This window comes from Cavia porcellus, unplaced genomic scaffold (assembly GCF_034190915.1).
Source record: "Cavia porcellus strain 051 isolate PalLab524CR breed Dunkin Hartley unplaced genomic scaffold, mCavPor4.1 scaffold_5, whole genome shotgun sequence".
In the NCBI taxonomy this organism is placed as follows: domain Eukaryota; kingdom Metazoa; phylum Chordata; class Mammalia; order Rodentia; family Caviidae; genus Cavia; species Cavia porcellus.
In genome coordinates, this window is record NW_026947488.1 from 97,522,534 (window position 1) to 97,536,895 (window position 14,362).

The 14,362-nt window shown below is 36.7% G+C and overlaps 1 protein-coding gene across 14 annotated transcripts in view; it reads left to right on the top strand.

Moving 5' to 3' along the window:
* Positions 1 to 14,362, top strand: part of Ptpn13 (protein tyrosine phosphatase non-receptor type 13) — a 178,726-nt gene that overhangs the window by 75,631 nt on the left and 88,733 nt on the right. For 13 of the 14 annotated variants that reach the window (XR_010047689.1, XM_063249384.1, XM_013151924.2 and 10 more), the window contains 2 exons: positions 3,216 to 3,303; positions 11,980 to 12,546. Coding sequence is in view for 13 of the 14 variants with exons in the window: in XM_063249384.1 (XP_063105454.1) it covers positions 3,216 to 3,303; positions 11,980 to 12,546 (655 nt within the window). In the remaining variant the exon portion in view is untranslated. The remainder of the gene's footprint in view (positions 1 to 3,215; positions 3,304 to 11,979; positions 12,547 to 14,362) is intronic. The other variant, XM_063249389.1, reaches the window with a different exon arrangement.

Below are 14,362 nucleotides of genomic sequence, written 5' to 3' on the forward strand. Positions count from 1 at the left end.
ATGCCGTGTCTGCCAGATGGCCGCGAGACTTGGCCTCCTCCGTTTCCTCCTGTCTTGGATGTGAAGAATCCCAAGAATAACAAACTGCATCTAACAGCACCACTTCTGCCCTGCCTCCCTCCAGCCGTCTCCCTGCCGCTTGCCTGGTTTGGACCCTCCCTTGGTTTTCCCTGCATGTAAACCTTACCTGCTCTTACCATGGTGGTTTCTTCTTTGGTGGGCTGTAAATTTGTTGCTATCACATGGTGTTTTTCTGGCTCCTGAATTCTCCTTCTTGAGAAGTTTAGTTCCCTCATTTTAGCTAGGATGTGGTATGGCTGCCAGGAATGTATCCGAGTTCCACACACTTGCAGCTGATAAGAAACACACTCGAGGTGGAGTCTCTGATCACTGAGTGTGAACTCTTAGTCTCCTCTTAGGCCATAGTGGTTTGTGGAGTGGGTACCAGAGGCCAGAGGCTGAGTGATTGCGATTCTTGGCTGCGCTTTGACCTAAAACTGCAGCAGCTCCTGTTGTGATTTGTTTTATTTTCACGTTTCTTTGTTTGAGCAAAGGTAAAGCTAGTAAGGATATGTGAAAGCCCTGTATCCAGCCCACTTCCCGCTTTATCACAAATGTATTTCTGTTAAAGCTAGGGTAAAATAGGCTTGAGAAAAAAACCACTTAAAGAAAATTAAATGTATTTTCACTGCAGAAATTCTCAGTGCCTTTAATACACTATAGTATGAATCTTCAAGAGGAATGAGCACACCAACCGAACTTTTCTCAAACTTATTTAATCCCAGAGGTCTTCTTTACAGATGAGAAAACTGAGTTCCAAATAGCTTTTAGGATTTAATTTTCTTATTTGTGAGTCCCGGGGCCTTTTTGTTGCACCACATCTTCTGCAAAACATTTGTGTTCTTTGCTGATTTTATTTCTGTAGTAAAGTGCTAGAAATATTTTTTTCTGCCTTTTCATGAAGGAATAGTCCTCCATAGGAATTTTATTACCTCACCTATAATAATTACCTATATTACATAAAAGTTTTGCATCCCTTTAAGAGTTGACATTTATTTCAGTTTATTGTAATAGTTACTGTTTAGCTATATGTGAAACCTATACTAGAGGAGATAAGTATTTGGATAAAATACTTGATCTTGGTGCTCTTAAGCTATAATTAATTTGCTTTATTATAAAATACAAGTAGGGCTATGAAAAACAATAGCAACATTTTAAAACATACAAGATTTATGGGGAAAGGATTTAAGTTAACACTGCATTTTAAAAATAGTTCTTTGAGGTAAATTGTAGGCTAAATAGAAAGTGTTGTCAGGAGAGAAGGGTCGCCTTGCGCACTGCTGTGAGGTGGGAGGACAGGTACGCTTAGGAGCATGGGGCGGGTGGGGCAGTAGCGGGAGAGGGAACTAGAGGACTCAGCTACAGTCAGCTTGTGGGAAACCTGCACTTACAAAGGACACTGGTGGGATGATTCCCCTGCTTCCTGCTCCCCTGGACCGAGGTAATTGCAGCAGGTGTGTGTGCTTTGTGTCAGGAACTATGTGACGTACGTGATGGTTTGTCACATTTCTCCACCATAACTCCACCCAAAAGAGATATTTTTATCTCATTTTAGTGATGATGAAACCAAAGCTCAGAGTGATTAAAAAGCTTGGCCATCGCCACATGTGTGGTAAATGACAGGCCAAACTGGAGCCCAGTGCTTCCAGCTGTCACTTTCCACTGCGGCTGCTGTTGTCCCTGGGCTGCTCATGGAATGAGTCTGGTGTTCACCACTGTGACATTCATTCTGAGCCACTGTGATGCTTGCTGAAGAGTGGTTAGCACAGAATTTAAAAAACAGTCAGCAGGCAGCTTACTCTGCTTGTGCTTAGGATGTTACGCTATTTTGACCTTAGTTTTGGTTTTCTATAACATAGGAATAACATACTGTCTGTCTAATGAAGATAATTATTTCAGTATTGATGAGCTATTTTAAGATCCTTAGAAACTTTTTTGCTGTTTCTAAATTTATGTATAATGTAGGGATAATACTACCTACTGCATGATGTTCTTTGGAGAGACGTATTACGTATTCTGGCTTTGCTTGTTTTGTGAAGCTCTAAGGCAGTGACTGGCCGAGTAACCATCCACATAACAATTATCATTAGGACGCGGCTCAGTGTAGGGCTCCCCAGTTACGCAGAACTTTCACTGTCTGTTCTGTCACTAACCTTATCATGTAATCCAGACCAACATTAATGCATTTTGAAGGATAGCACTATTGCAAAAATATTTCCACTCACATCTTCGTAGAGGTGGGAAACATGCTAGAATTTCACATACACCACTACAGAGGTTTTTAATTCATACTAAAACACATTTCAATTATGGAGGGCTTTTAAAATGTGTGTATGTAAATAAGTAAGCATGTAAGCGTGCTCTGATGCTGGATTTCAATAACTGGGCTTCACCATTTTCTCTTCCATTTTGTATCTTGATATTGTCCTCTGTTTGGTTGTCTGATTAAACTAATGTTCTAACTTTTCATTCTTCATAATACGGAGTTTGACCTAATTCGATGTGCTTTATTTTAAATAAATATCTTTGGCTAAAAGTTCTTGAATACTAAATACTAAAATACTTTAAATACTTGAATACTTTAAATACTAAAATATTTTGTTGGGGATTCAGAGACTATTGATTTAAATTCAATTGCTTTCTTTCAATGTGTCCATTTAGTTTAAAGACAACATTTCTCAAATGTTCTGGCAGGCAAGATCTAGAAAATTATTTTGAAAATAACCTAAATTAGTTTCCTCAATGCATTCCTATATTCAGAAAAAAGTTTCATCACACCAAAATTAATTTGATTTTAAAATTTTGTAATCTAATCACAGATACTTAGTTACCAGTTGGAAAAAAAAGGTCACTTCAGGTTTACTGTTTTCGAAAGGAACTCACTATACATACTACTGTTATCGGTCTAATTGTGTCCCTAGTTGCAGGTATTCTTTGGTAACTGTTTCTTAAGTTTTAATTGCCTGAAGATGAGTTGGCCAATCCTGGCTGTAAGTCTTATTCAAGGAATGCAAATTACAGTTAGTGTGGAGTCTCTTTGCAATAGTATTAAATACCCTCCACATATTGTCTTACTGGTGTCAGTCTGTAGATAATTACTGTGCAACAAAAGGGAGTTCTTTTGTCAAACTTGATTTTTGATTACCTATGTACAGACAGATCAGCTTGCCCGTAACAATGATCAAAAGCCTGATCGAAGCCAGGCTATTCGAGACCGATTGAGAGGAAAAGGATTACCAACAGGTAAGAGCATATTAATAGGAAATGTATAGATTTTAACTTTATTATTTCTTTTATGAAATTATACTTACCTGGCTTGGAAATCTATTAATTGTGACTATGATTAAATAGACTGTAGGATGCAAAATTGAGGCAAGGAACAAACAGAAACATTAGCTACATTAATAAATCCACCGCTGTTATGTAGAAAACATTAATATTATAAATTATTTTTCTTTCCAATATTATTTTTATCAATTAAAGCATCATTTATTGTTTTAGCATACATTTTAAAGTGACCAAATAAACATATATTTTTAATATATTGTTTCAGTAATCAGCATTGTTCTTACTGAGCTCACATTTTCTGTTCTAAGTCATTAATGATAATCACAATCCACTAAATTGATCTCATAACTAATTTCATGAATTGAAGTTATCAAATGCTGTTTTAATAAATAGAAATGAATAGTGAATAGTGGTTTTGTATTTGCTAATTGCATTTTATAATTATGGGTCCTGTAATAATTATTATAGACTTTTTAAAAAAGAAATAAAATGGCAACCCAAAATAACAAAAATAGGAGAAATGAATTTTTATAGATAGTTTATTTTTGGGGGCTGGGGATTTAGCTCAGCGGCATAAGTGCCTGCCTTACAAGCAGGCAGTCGTGAGTTCGATTCCCGGTACCAATAAAAAGGAAAAAGACAAAAAAAAAAGATAGTTTATTTTCAGTGTTAAATTTCAGGCTTAGCTTAATTTAAAAATGAAATTTTGATTTTGCTGATTGTCTTTGTTCTTTTTACTTCTCATTTGCAAAGCTAAAATCATGATAATTTAAATGTTAACAAAAGTATTTTGTGGGTGAAATATTTTATTTTGGAGCAAGGAAAAGTAAATTTAAAGAGAGCTTAAGTACATTCTATTAAAACACTGTAATGGATGTCATGTAATAAAACGTTGAAAAGCTAACATCTAACCTTTAATTTGATCAGTCACTACATAACTATCCTAAGATTTATGAGAAATATCTTTGTGAAAAAGTTGATTATCTGGACCTAGTGTTTTGCAGAATTCAGAACTCGTATCTTAGAGCAAAGAATATAATGTAAACAACTATGTTCATGAATTCAAAGAAAAGCAGTCAAAGTGTTTCTAAGGAGGTCTTTCTGTAACGGTACAGTTACTGCTGTTTTGGTGCTTCATGTTACTGTGAATAGGGATTTTTTTCTGTAAAGATATCTTAGCCTGGGGCTGGGGGTTTAGCTCAGCGGCATAAGCGCCTGCCTTGAAAGCAGGCAGTCGTGAGTTCGATCCCCGGTACCAATAAAAAGGAAAAAGACAAAAAAAAAAAAAAAAAAGATATCTTAGCCTTCACATAAAGATAAATTTGGTTTCTAGTTAGATCAAACTTCTTTCTAATGCATATATTATTTATATGTTGGTAAAAAAAAGTACAAGCTAGATCTCACCTACTTTGTATTTTGCAATGCTTGATGGCACTTAGAGTATTTAAAATCATTTTTGTGTTTCCTTTACCATCCCCCTATGTAAAGAGACACACTTTCTTAGAAATGCACATCCATTTTTTAGATTTTACCATTCTTGGATTAGAGGGTAGTATGTAATATGAAACTTGGTGCTATGAATAACAGTGGTTTGTTAATCCATTAAATTTTAAGTTATTCCCCCATTTTAAAACGAAAGAAGCTAACAGACTGTCCAAACAGACTGTGAAGGTGTCTGAAATGACTAAAAATTAGTAGGGCCTTAATAGATCATCCATTTATCTTATTCTCTAGTGGTGATTGCAGAGAATAAAATCTTCACTAGAAAATAAAGCTTTCAGGATTATAATTAGTCACTCAGGAGAAACAAAAGTTTATGTTTATTTTGTATTAGAATTACAAGTCCTTAATGCTTAAGTAATTGCCTTGTTTGAATTAAATGTAATAGAAAAAGATTCTTCAGCCCTTTGTAGCCATTACTTTCTATAATAGTAAAATAGTAAATTACCTTTTACAAATTTATAAAACCTTATTTCACAGGCAAAATCAGCATAAATATACCAATTGTAGTTATTAGTTGGTAGAAGCAATTAGCTGCTGATAGTCAATGGCATATACTATTTTAAAAAGTCTAAAATTGAAACAAAAATGATCTCTTGAAGAAGAACTCTTCAGGACAAGGTTGTTGCTTTTGGGCACTGCTGGTAACTCCCAGTGGTCACTTACAGTGAAGCAGTCTTGTCTTCCCACATGGAAGTCTTGTCTTCTCTTCAGTGGGCACCAGGCTAAAATGTTATGTGCTGTTGTCTTTAGTTTATTAGGGTCCTGACTACAGTGTTCAATAAAGAGTCAAGATGGGCAGTAAGATGTAAAAACTAGATTAAAAGAGGTAAGCAAATGGAGGGATGTCTTATAACTAGGAATTTAACTTGTCAATTTAGCAAGACTGCATCTCAAAATAAAACTGAGAAGGACTGGGGATGTAACTCACTGTGAAGACCTAGGGTCAATCCCCAGTATCACACACACACACACACACACACACACACACACACACACACACACAAATTAATTAACTAATTAATGAGTGTAGGAAAGATACTCTGTTTCACCAAAGAAGTGTTCTGTTACTGTTGTTTTTATTTTTCATTTGTTTCGGGGAGATTAAAGCATCACAATATACAGCAAAAAAGTCATCAACTAAAATGAAATGAAATTGTTCAACTACAGTAACTAACCTTCCAGTGCCTTCTTATGTCTTACTTTTGAACTCTGCCACTAAGCTAAGGCCTAGACAGGTGAGCTTCATTACTTGTCCCTGCCATTGTGGTAAAATGGCTTCAGTAAGAAGAATTTCCTGCCAGGCTTGCAGTGGAAACCTACACCATGGTCAGATCAGCATGATAGCACTTCAGAACTTTGGGTTTGGTGATAGCATCAAGTGTTTTTTAATGTACTAGAACACACTTATGAGGACAGATGGGGAGTTGAGGAGCCTCTTGTAATATTGAAATGTCTTGAAGTTAATTTGTAAGAGATGCTGTGAATCTTTAGGTCTCTGTGTGAGGGAGAGGTGAAGGATGATATCCAGATAGGGATAATGTTAATCAGTAGAGCAAAAATACTTGAAGCACAGTATACAAAGGAAGATATTTTCCAATTTAACTAAAGTAAATGTAATGTATTCTATTAATAAGACACTGTATTCTTAAAATCTTACTGTAGCTCTTCAGTGTATATTTATTGATTTCCATTTAGATTTCAGCAAGTTATGCTAAATTTGTTCTCCAAAAGGAAAATGTTTATGGCTTCATTTTAAATTTGAATGCTTATAATTTTATGTAATTTAATGTTATCTGTAAACTCACTGAACTCAGAGCCTCTCAAGAGAAGGGAAATCCACTTGTAGTCACCATTTTTCCTATTTTGAAAAATGTGATACTTTTAAAATAAGAATAAATCTAATCTATGAGAGATCTTCTGATGCCTGGTTTCCATTATTTCCCCTCCAAGGAAGTTTTTAAAATTCCCCTCAGTGGATAATTATGCTTGGGAAAACAAAGTAGATATAGAAAAGGGTGACAAAATTTTAAATTTTATGTTGCTATTCTTCAGAAGAGCTCAGAATAATTCATATGAATTAGTTCATTTATCCTGACATCTCTAAAAAGAAAACTTAATGAATTACATCCAAATTTTGTTGAGTGCCTTTTCCATACTGACGAATGACTAGAAAGCTTATATTAAAGCCTAAAGTGTTGATAGTGATCTTTCTGGTAGATTATGCTTCCTAAATTGAATATTAAAGGTTTCTAAAAGTTGTGTAATCAACCAGTTCAGTTAGCATTCGTGGGAACCAATCCTATTAGGAGCTGCAAATAAAGCAAGACATGGTCCTATTGGAAGTGATAGCAGATATGTGATACAGTGGACAAGTTTCATACAGTGAGATGAATACCCTAATACACTTGCCTTTTGAACATAGTGGGAGGAAAAACTGCCAGGATAGGACAATTTCAAGATGTGTGACTTTATTTTGACATCATTCTAGAGTACCTCTGGTGGCTTTGCTTTCAGCAAAAGCATTAGCTTAATTTCCTGTGATCATAGTAGGTACTAAGCACAACTGTTAGATGAGCTTAGTGATTCCAGTGTTGTTTCTTGCCTACTAGATAAAATGATCCTAATAGTCTAACTATATGTTTAGAGTGATTTGGAAAGTAGTTGAATAAGTTGGCTTACATATAGATTCTCAAATGCCAATTATTACGTGGCCTTAGTGTTAACAACAGTATATGATGTTCACTTTTGTGGGGCTTAAAAAACACCAGCCCAGAATTTACTGGCTGGGTTCTATATTTGAACTTCAACTTTCTGTGCCTATAGTAAACAAATTATTGCCTAGATTTTAGCAGCATAAAGCAGCCCACTTTATTTAGTAAGATTTGTAATTTTCAGAGCTGAATTATTACTACTTCATATTATATCTATGTGTTGTACTTTACACAGTGAGACCTGTTTTACAGAACAGAATTTTATCAACCTGTGAGGAACTGGTTAGGCAATTGCATTGCCAGTTTAGTTGAAGGTAGGACTATCAATAATACGGCAAAATGCAGGGATCCTTCTGTGAGGTAAGAGTATGTGATTGAAGATGGTATGTTTGTACCAGCTAAGATCCATTTGTGTATGGTGTACCTAGATACTTAGCTGGAGATGCATCTCCTTTTTCTTCCAAAAAGCAAACAAAAACAGTCTTAGACTAATGAAACCAATACAGAAACTAGAATTTAGCTTAAAGCATCTTTCTTGCCACTTCTTTTTCCATCCATACTGTTGCTTTCTTTTATCCTTTTGTGATTCATAGCTCATGAAGTTCTACTAGCCCATCTCTGACATGTGTATACTACCACTCTACGTCTTGTTCACACGCTCAGCTTTCCCTGGTGTCTTCAGGAAGATCACTGCTCTCCTACCTTTCTTGCTAGCTACTCTTTCTAGTATACTACACCTTTATTGATCTATTGGCCACCAGAAAAGGCCTTAACTATGCATCAAAATAGTCTTATAAATGCAAATGACTGTCATGAGGTTTTAAATTACCTACTATAATCTGTCAAATTAACAAATCAAGCCATAGCTAAATTTCAGTATTTTGTAGAAACAACTGAAAGTTACTGCAAACTTTCAAATAAATTTTCTTTTATATTGCTTTATTTAAAATTACAAGTTATATTTTTAAATGTGTGGAAATACTTTCATATCTAATTAATTTGCACTAAAACAATAAAAACACAGCATATTTAAAACAGTAGTAATCTAAGAGCCTCCTAATGAGCGTTTAGCTTTAAACTTTGTATTGACTCTGTTAAGACATCGTGGCCTGTTAGTAAATACTAATAACCTAGAAGAGAATAGTACCTGCGACAAATGCAGTAATCTTGCAGTATATTTGGAAAGTGAGCTGTTTATGTCAACAGTGAAGTTAGGGTGGACTTCTTGGAGAAAATCAGATTTGAAATAAAAGTATAGAATGAGAAGCAATCATGAGAAAGATCTGGAGTATTCTGGGAAGCAGAGAAGTTTGCGCTATATGTAGAGAGAGAGATCCTTATGTATTAAAAGTGCTTAATAGGGGCTGGGGATTTAGCTCAGCGGCATAAACGCCTTCCTTGCAAGCAGGCAGTCGTGAGTTTGATCCCTGGTACCAATAAAAACAAAAAAGACAAAAAAAAAAAAAAAAAAAGAGTGCTTAATAGAGAAGAATTTGTGACTTGGGTAGAATTGGGGAAATAGAAACAAGACCACAAAGGATTTCAGTGGCAGATCTAAAAACTTTGGATTTTCAAGTGCAGTAGTGTATGTTTCAGATTCATTAAGTGGCATAGTGACATCGTGGAATTTACACTGCAAGAAATATTTGGGCTGCTGAATGGAAGGTAGTTGAATGAGCAAGTGGAAGCAATAGGAAGCTTACCTGGAGGTCACGGCAGTGATGCACCAAATGGTAGTGTTAATTCGGACTAAAGTGATGGCAGTGAGATGGGAATTGGGCAGGTGAAGTTAAGACATCTTTGAGACTTTTAAGTAGCCAGGAGTTACTCGTCAGTGTAGTGGGGTACTAAGAGAGGTGATACGTTTCTGAAGAAGACTACTGCTTCTAGCAAACAACCAGATAATGGCACCGCTTATTACAATAAAAGCTGGAGGACAGTAAACAGTTCTGGATGCGGGAAGCAAGAGGACAGTTTGAGCAAGTACAGTTCAAGATGCTTCTGGAATACACTAGAAGGTCAGTTATAGAAGCTTGGAGCTGCCGGAGGAGGTCAGTGCTAAGAGTGTACATTGGAGAGTTGTCAGAGTATACATTTAGGAAGGATTTTCTTTGGTTTGGTATGCTATGGAGGTATTAGATTATGTTATTTAATAATGGATACAACTCAATAGAATGGAGGAATGATGATGGCATAAGCATATAGCAAAGAATCAAAAACTAGAATAAAATCTTTGATAAAATAAAAAGAGATGGGAATCAATGTATATTAAAGATTGGCCTTCAGCTGGCTGGAAATTTTATCCTTGCAACAACAGGGAAAAGATCTGCAGACACAGGTAGATGTATAGAATTAAGCATGAAAACACGAGGAAGCACTTCTCAGACAGCTTCCAGGGGCGTCAGCTAAACAAGTAGAAAGTTAAGGTGAGAAATTTGAAAAATGAGGATCAGTGAAGTAGTCGTAGTGGACCTGAGTGAATCTGCTGTTGGCACATGATAGTAAGCATCCTGTGTGACGGGCCGTGAGTTTATGATGTTGGTAAAATACCCACTTGCTCAAGTTTTTTCCTGGTTTTGACTACTTGTTAGTAGTTCAGGTAGTAGTAGAAGGCAGATGATTGTATTTACCTGTGACTTATATTTCTCTAATCTTTTCAATTGTTTTTGATCTCCTGATGTATTTTATCAATTTCTAAGAATATCTCTGTTCTCCAGTCAATAAAATTTGAAAGTAATGAGTTTCAAAGCATGGTTTGTTTAACAATATAACTTTTTTTTTTTTTTTTTTTTTGGTACTGGGGATCGAACTCACAACCTCGCGCTTGCCAGGCAGACACTTAACACCACTGAGCTAAATCCCCAACCTCAACAATTTAACTTCTATGTAACATAGATGTGTTTATCAAAAGCTAGAGTCTGTGACAATCTGTTTGTATGTTGCATGGTATATTTCTTGGTGTCCTCTGTATGAACAGTATCCATATTGGAACCTGAGTAGTTCTGTATTTAGAGGAAAATGAGACATAAGAAAAGAATAACATTCAAATCTAATTCTCAAGTAAGCAGTTATTGCGATTCTAAAAAGAATTCATTTTTTTCTAAGATTTTTTATTAACGTAAAATTTATGGCCATGGAATCAATTTATAGTTGTTACTCAGAAGGTAAAGTGCATGTCTTCAAATGAATTAATAAGCAATTCGTTATCACTTGGAAGGTTTTAGTTATTTTATGTCACTTAGCAGGCAGGCTATCAAAGAGAAGTCACAGAAAGTAGCAGGGGAAGCGTCAGTGTTTATGGATTGTAAGATATCTTTCTATATTTCTTTCCCATGGTGAACAGACATGGTGTTTTGTTTTGAATTTGTGCATTCACAAGATTAATGTCCAAATGGGCATTTTTGGTGAATCTCCAAGCATTTTTAGGCAAGTAGAACAGGTTACTAATTTTGAATGCTTCAAGAACTAAAGAAAAGGTAACAATTGGTATTTTATTCCATTTGATGAAAATTAATGCATTAAATGTTTTTTGTTTTTGTTTTTAGACAGGGTTTCACTAGGCAGTCCTACTGGCCTTGAACTCACCTTATAGCCTAGGCTGAGCTCAGACTCACAATAATCCTCCTGCCTCAGCCTCCTTAATGCCACCACGCCCAGAAGCATTGTGTTTTAGAGGAAAAATCTGTTTTAGTACATGATGATCTGCCATCGAAAAATTTGGTTTGTTTCAGAATTTAAATGTAACTAACTAGCTGTATTTCAAACACTATAAAAATGTGAGAAAAGCATATCTAGTTCTAATAAAATTTTGAACTTAACAATTCCAAATGCTACAGTCTTACTCATATGCATAGCAAGAATTCATTGTTTCTCTTTCAAATATATTTATTTAAAAAACCAGGATATACTAGCTTTTTATACTCAAGTAATATATGTTTAAGATACTCCTGTAGAAGTTAAAGGAGGACGTTGTACATTCCCTTGTTACCCCCAGTCATCCCATGGACAATCAGTATCGTACCATATGAGATAGTATCAGCAACCTTTGTCAGCGTTTTAAAGTCAGTTAATAAAATGCTGCTCAAAAAGCAAGTTCAGCACCCTGCTTATTTCTTAGATTACAGACCTTGGGCTGGGCGTATAGGTCAGTGTGCTTGCATGTGCTGTGTCGTTCCTTCAGTCTCTAGCACCACAAAAATGAGAGAAGAATGGAGGCGAGGGAATTGGACCCTGAAAAATTATGCAAGCACAGCATGCCTTTTCTGCTTCTGTCACCATCACCATCATCTGTTTCATCTCTCCTCTTCCACTTATAGAATTTAGGGAATTACCACCACTGTCATTGTCAATAATGGGTTACATTCCAATTTATTTTCTAAAACTTCTGTGCATACATGACAGATTCTTATCATTCCAGGAAGAAGCCCTACTTCTGATGTGCTAGACATATACAAGGCTCCATTCTCTCATCAGACCTTTCTTAACAAAGGGCTTAGTAAGTCTATGGGATTTCTGTCCATCAGAGACACTAAAGATGAGGAAGATTATTTCAAGGACATTTCATCAGATAATAATTCTGGACCCGAGGATTCTGAAAATACCTACTCCCCAGACCAGTTCACAACCAGTGGCCCTCAAAAAAAGGTGGTCCCTGGCATTGATGTGCTTCCCAAAAAGAAGGTTTGGGCTTCCTCTATGGACTTGCTGTCTTCACCTGACAGAGACTCGTCTCCTGGAGAGATGGACAGGTTCCGGCACTGCCGCCCGGATGGCCTCCCAGGGCGGACTTCACCTCCTCCTAGGAGGAGAGAGGCCAGGTACTCCGACGGAGGCATAGCTCTGGATGTCTTTGACCCTCAGAGAGTGAACCCAGCATGTTACACACAAGAACTGCCCACCGCCTCGGCAATATCGAGTGCTCTGGACAGAATTCGAGAGAGACAGAAGAAACTTCAGGTTCTCAGAGAAGCCATGAATGTAGAAGGTTAGTAATTTCGTGTGTGTCTGAGACAGAATTGAACCGAAATAGTTAAAATTGTGTCTTGAAATAAACACTTATTAAATCATCCCTCCAGTCTGATTTCCACTGCCCAGCTTCCACGTGCAGGTTGCATTGACTTCTTCCCTCCTCCAGAACTCCAGTCAGCGTCCCTGCTTCCCCGGCTTCCCCGCAGCTGTCCCTACCCACAGGCCAGGGCCTAGGCACCGTGAGTGCGCTTGGTCTTTGGGAGCATGTGTTTTCAGGGTGCAAGCTTTCCCAGGGCGGGAGGCGTGCTTCTCCGCTTGGGCCCTCTCACGGGAGGCTGCTGGCCCGGGGAATGAGTAGCTGCAACCCAGGGAGGTGGAAAGTCAGGGCAGTGGCACATTGGCTCCATGGCCACCAGCTTAAAAGAGTGTGAGGTTTCTTTCATCTGAAATGAAGTTTGGAATCTGTACTCCTAAAATCATAGTGATAAGATTAGTAGATTGAGAGCCAGCCTTGTTTTGAATTGGTTCCCCCACTAGTACCTGTGTGACCTTTACCTTCAGCAGTTGGGTAAACTCTTCAAGTCTGAGTTCGTCCATCTAGAAAACAGGCCTACAAAAATAGATTCATTTAGATTAAGTGAAGAATCTAGAGGGATAAAGCAAATTATTATATTTTATAAAGCAATTTTATACATGGTAAATTCACCTGGGAATGGTGGCACATGCCTGTGATCCCAGCATTCAGGAGGCTGAGGCAGGAGGATTCAAAGTTCAAGCCCAGCATGATCTATATATGGAATTGAAAGCAAGTCTGAATTACAGTGAGACTGCCTCAAAGTAAACATAGAAAAACAAACAGTAGATAAGTAAATGGTAAATTTTTATTACTTTATTTTTATTATTCCAGGATTGCATGCCATTTCAAAAAATACCCAATTCATGAAAAAAATTGGTATATTAAATAAATGGAATAAAATTATGTTCTAGACATAGGAATAGAACTTTTGCTTAGAATAGATACAAGAGAAAGAATTTCCACTACTTCTGTACACCTTATAAAATTATAACTGCCCCTGTCTCCTGTATAAACCCTGTGACATAGTTATTGAGAGGTAATTTTACAGAACTTTCCAGTTCAAAGAGAAGAGAGATGTAACTAAGGACCGCATTTATCTTTAAGGTCATTGTTACAGTACAGTTTATTCAACTCATATTACTTTTAAAGCTTTATTATTGTTGAAAGCTTTATTATTGTTGCTCTAATATTCAAGTATAAGCAGAGCTGATCACTCAGAATTGTGATTTACTAAAAGAAACCTGGCAAGTTTTTTTTTGCCAGTTCAGGAGTAACAGTAAAATGTTTGGAAGTGTGGAGGAAATTACTGGATACTTAATTGATACTATAAATCTGCATAGTAATATTTTTATTTTTAATCCTAGAACCTCACCCGTGGTAGGCCAGTGGGCTTCAATTGAGCTACACCCTCAGCTCCTTTATTCTTACTTTGAGACAGGAACTCATAAGTTGTTCATGCTGGCCTTAAACTTACAAACTTCCTGCCTCAGCCTCCCAAGAAGCTAAGATTGCAGACGTGTCACTGTGCTGCACTGTAACATGCATTTTCAAAAGCACTAGCAACTTTATCAAGTGGTGGTATCTATCCATCTGAAAAGATTAAAAGTCTCACAAAGGTAGAAGATGTAGAAATTAATTAACTTAATTAACTTAGGGTTGGGAATTGTGACAAGAAGAGGCAGTTCTTGTGGCTTAGAAGTCTCCTGTTTCAGAAGTTCGGTGTCAGGCTAGTAGCTGGGATGGAAATAACTCTTTT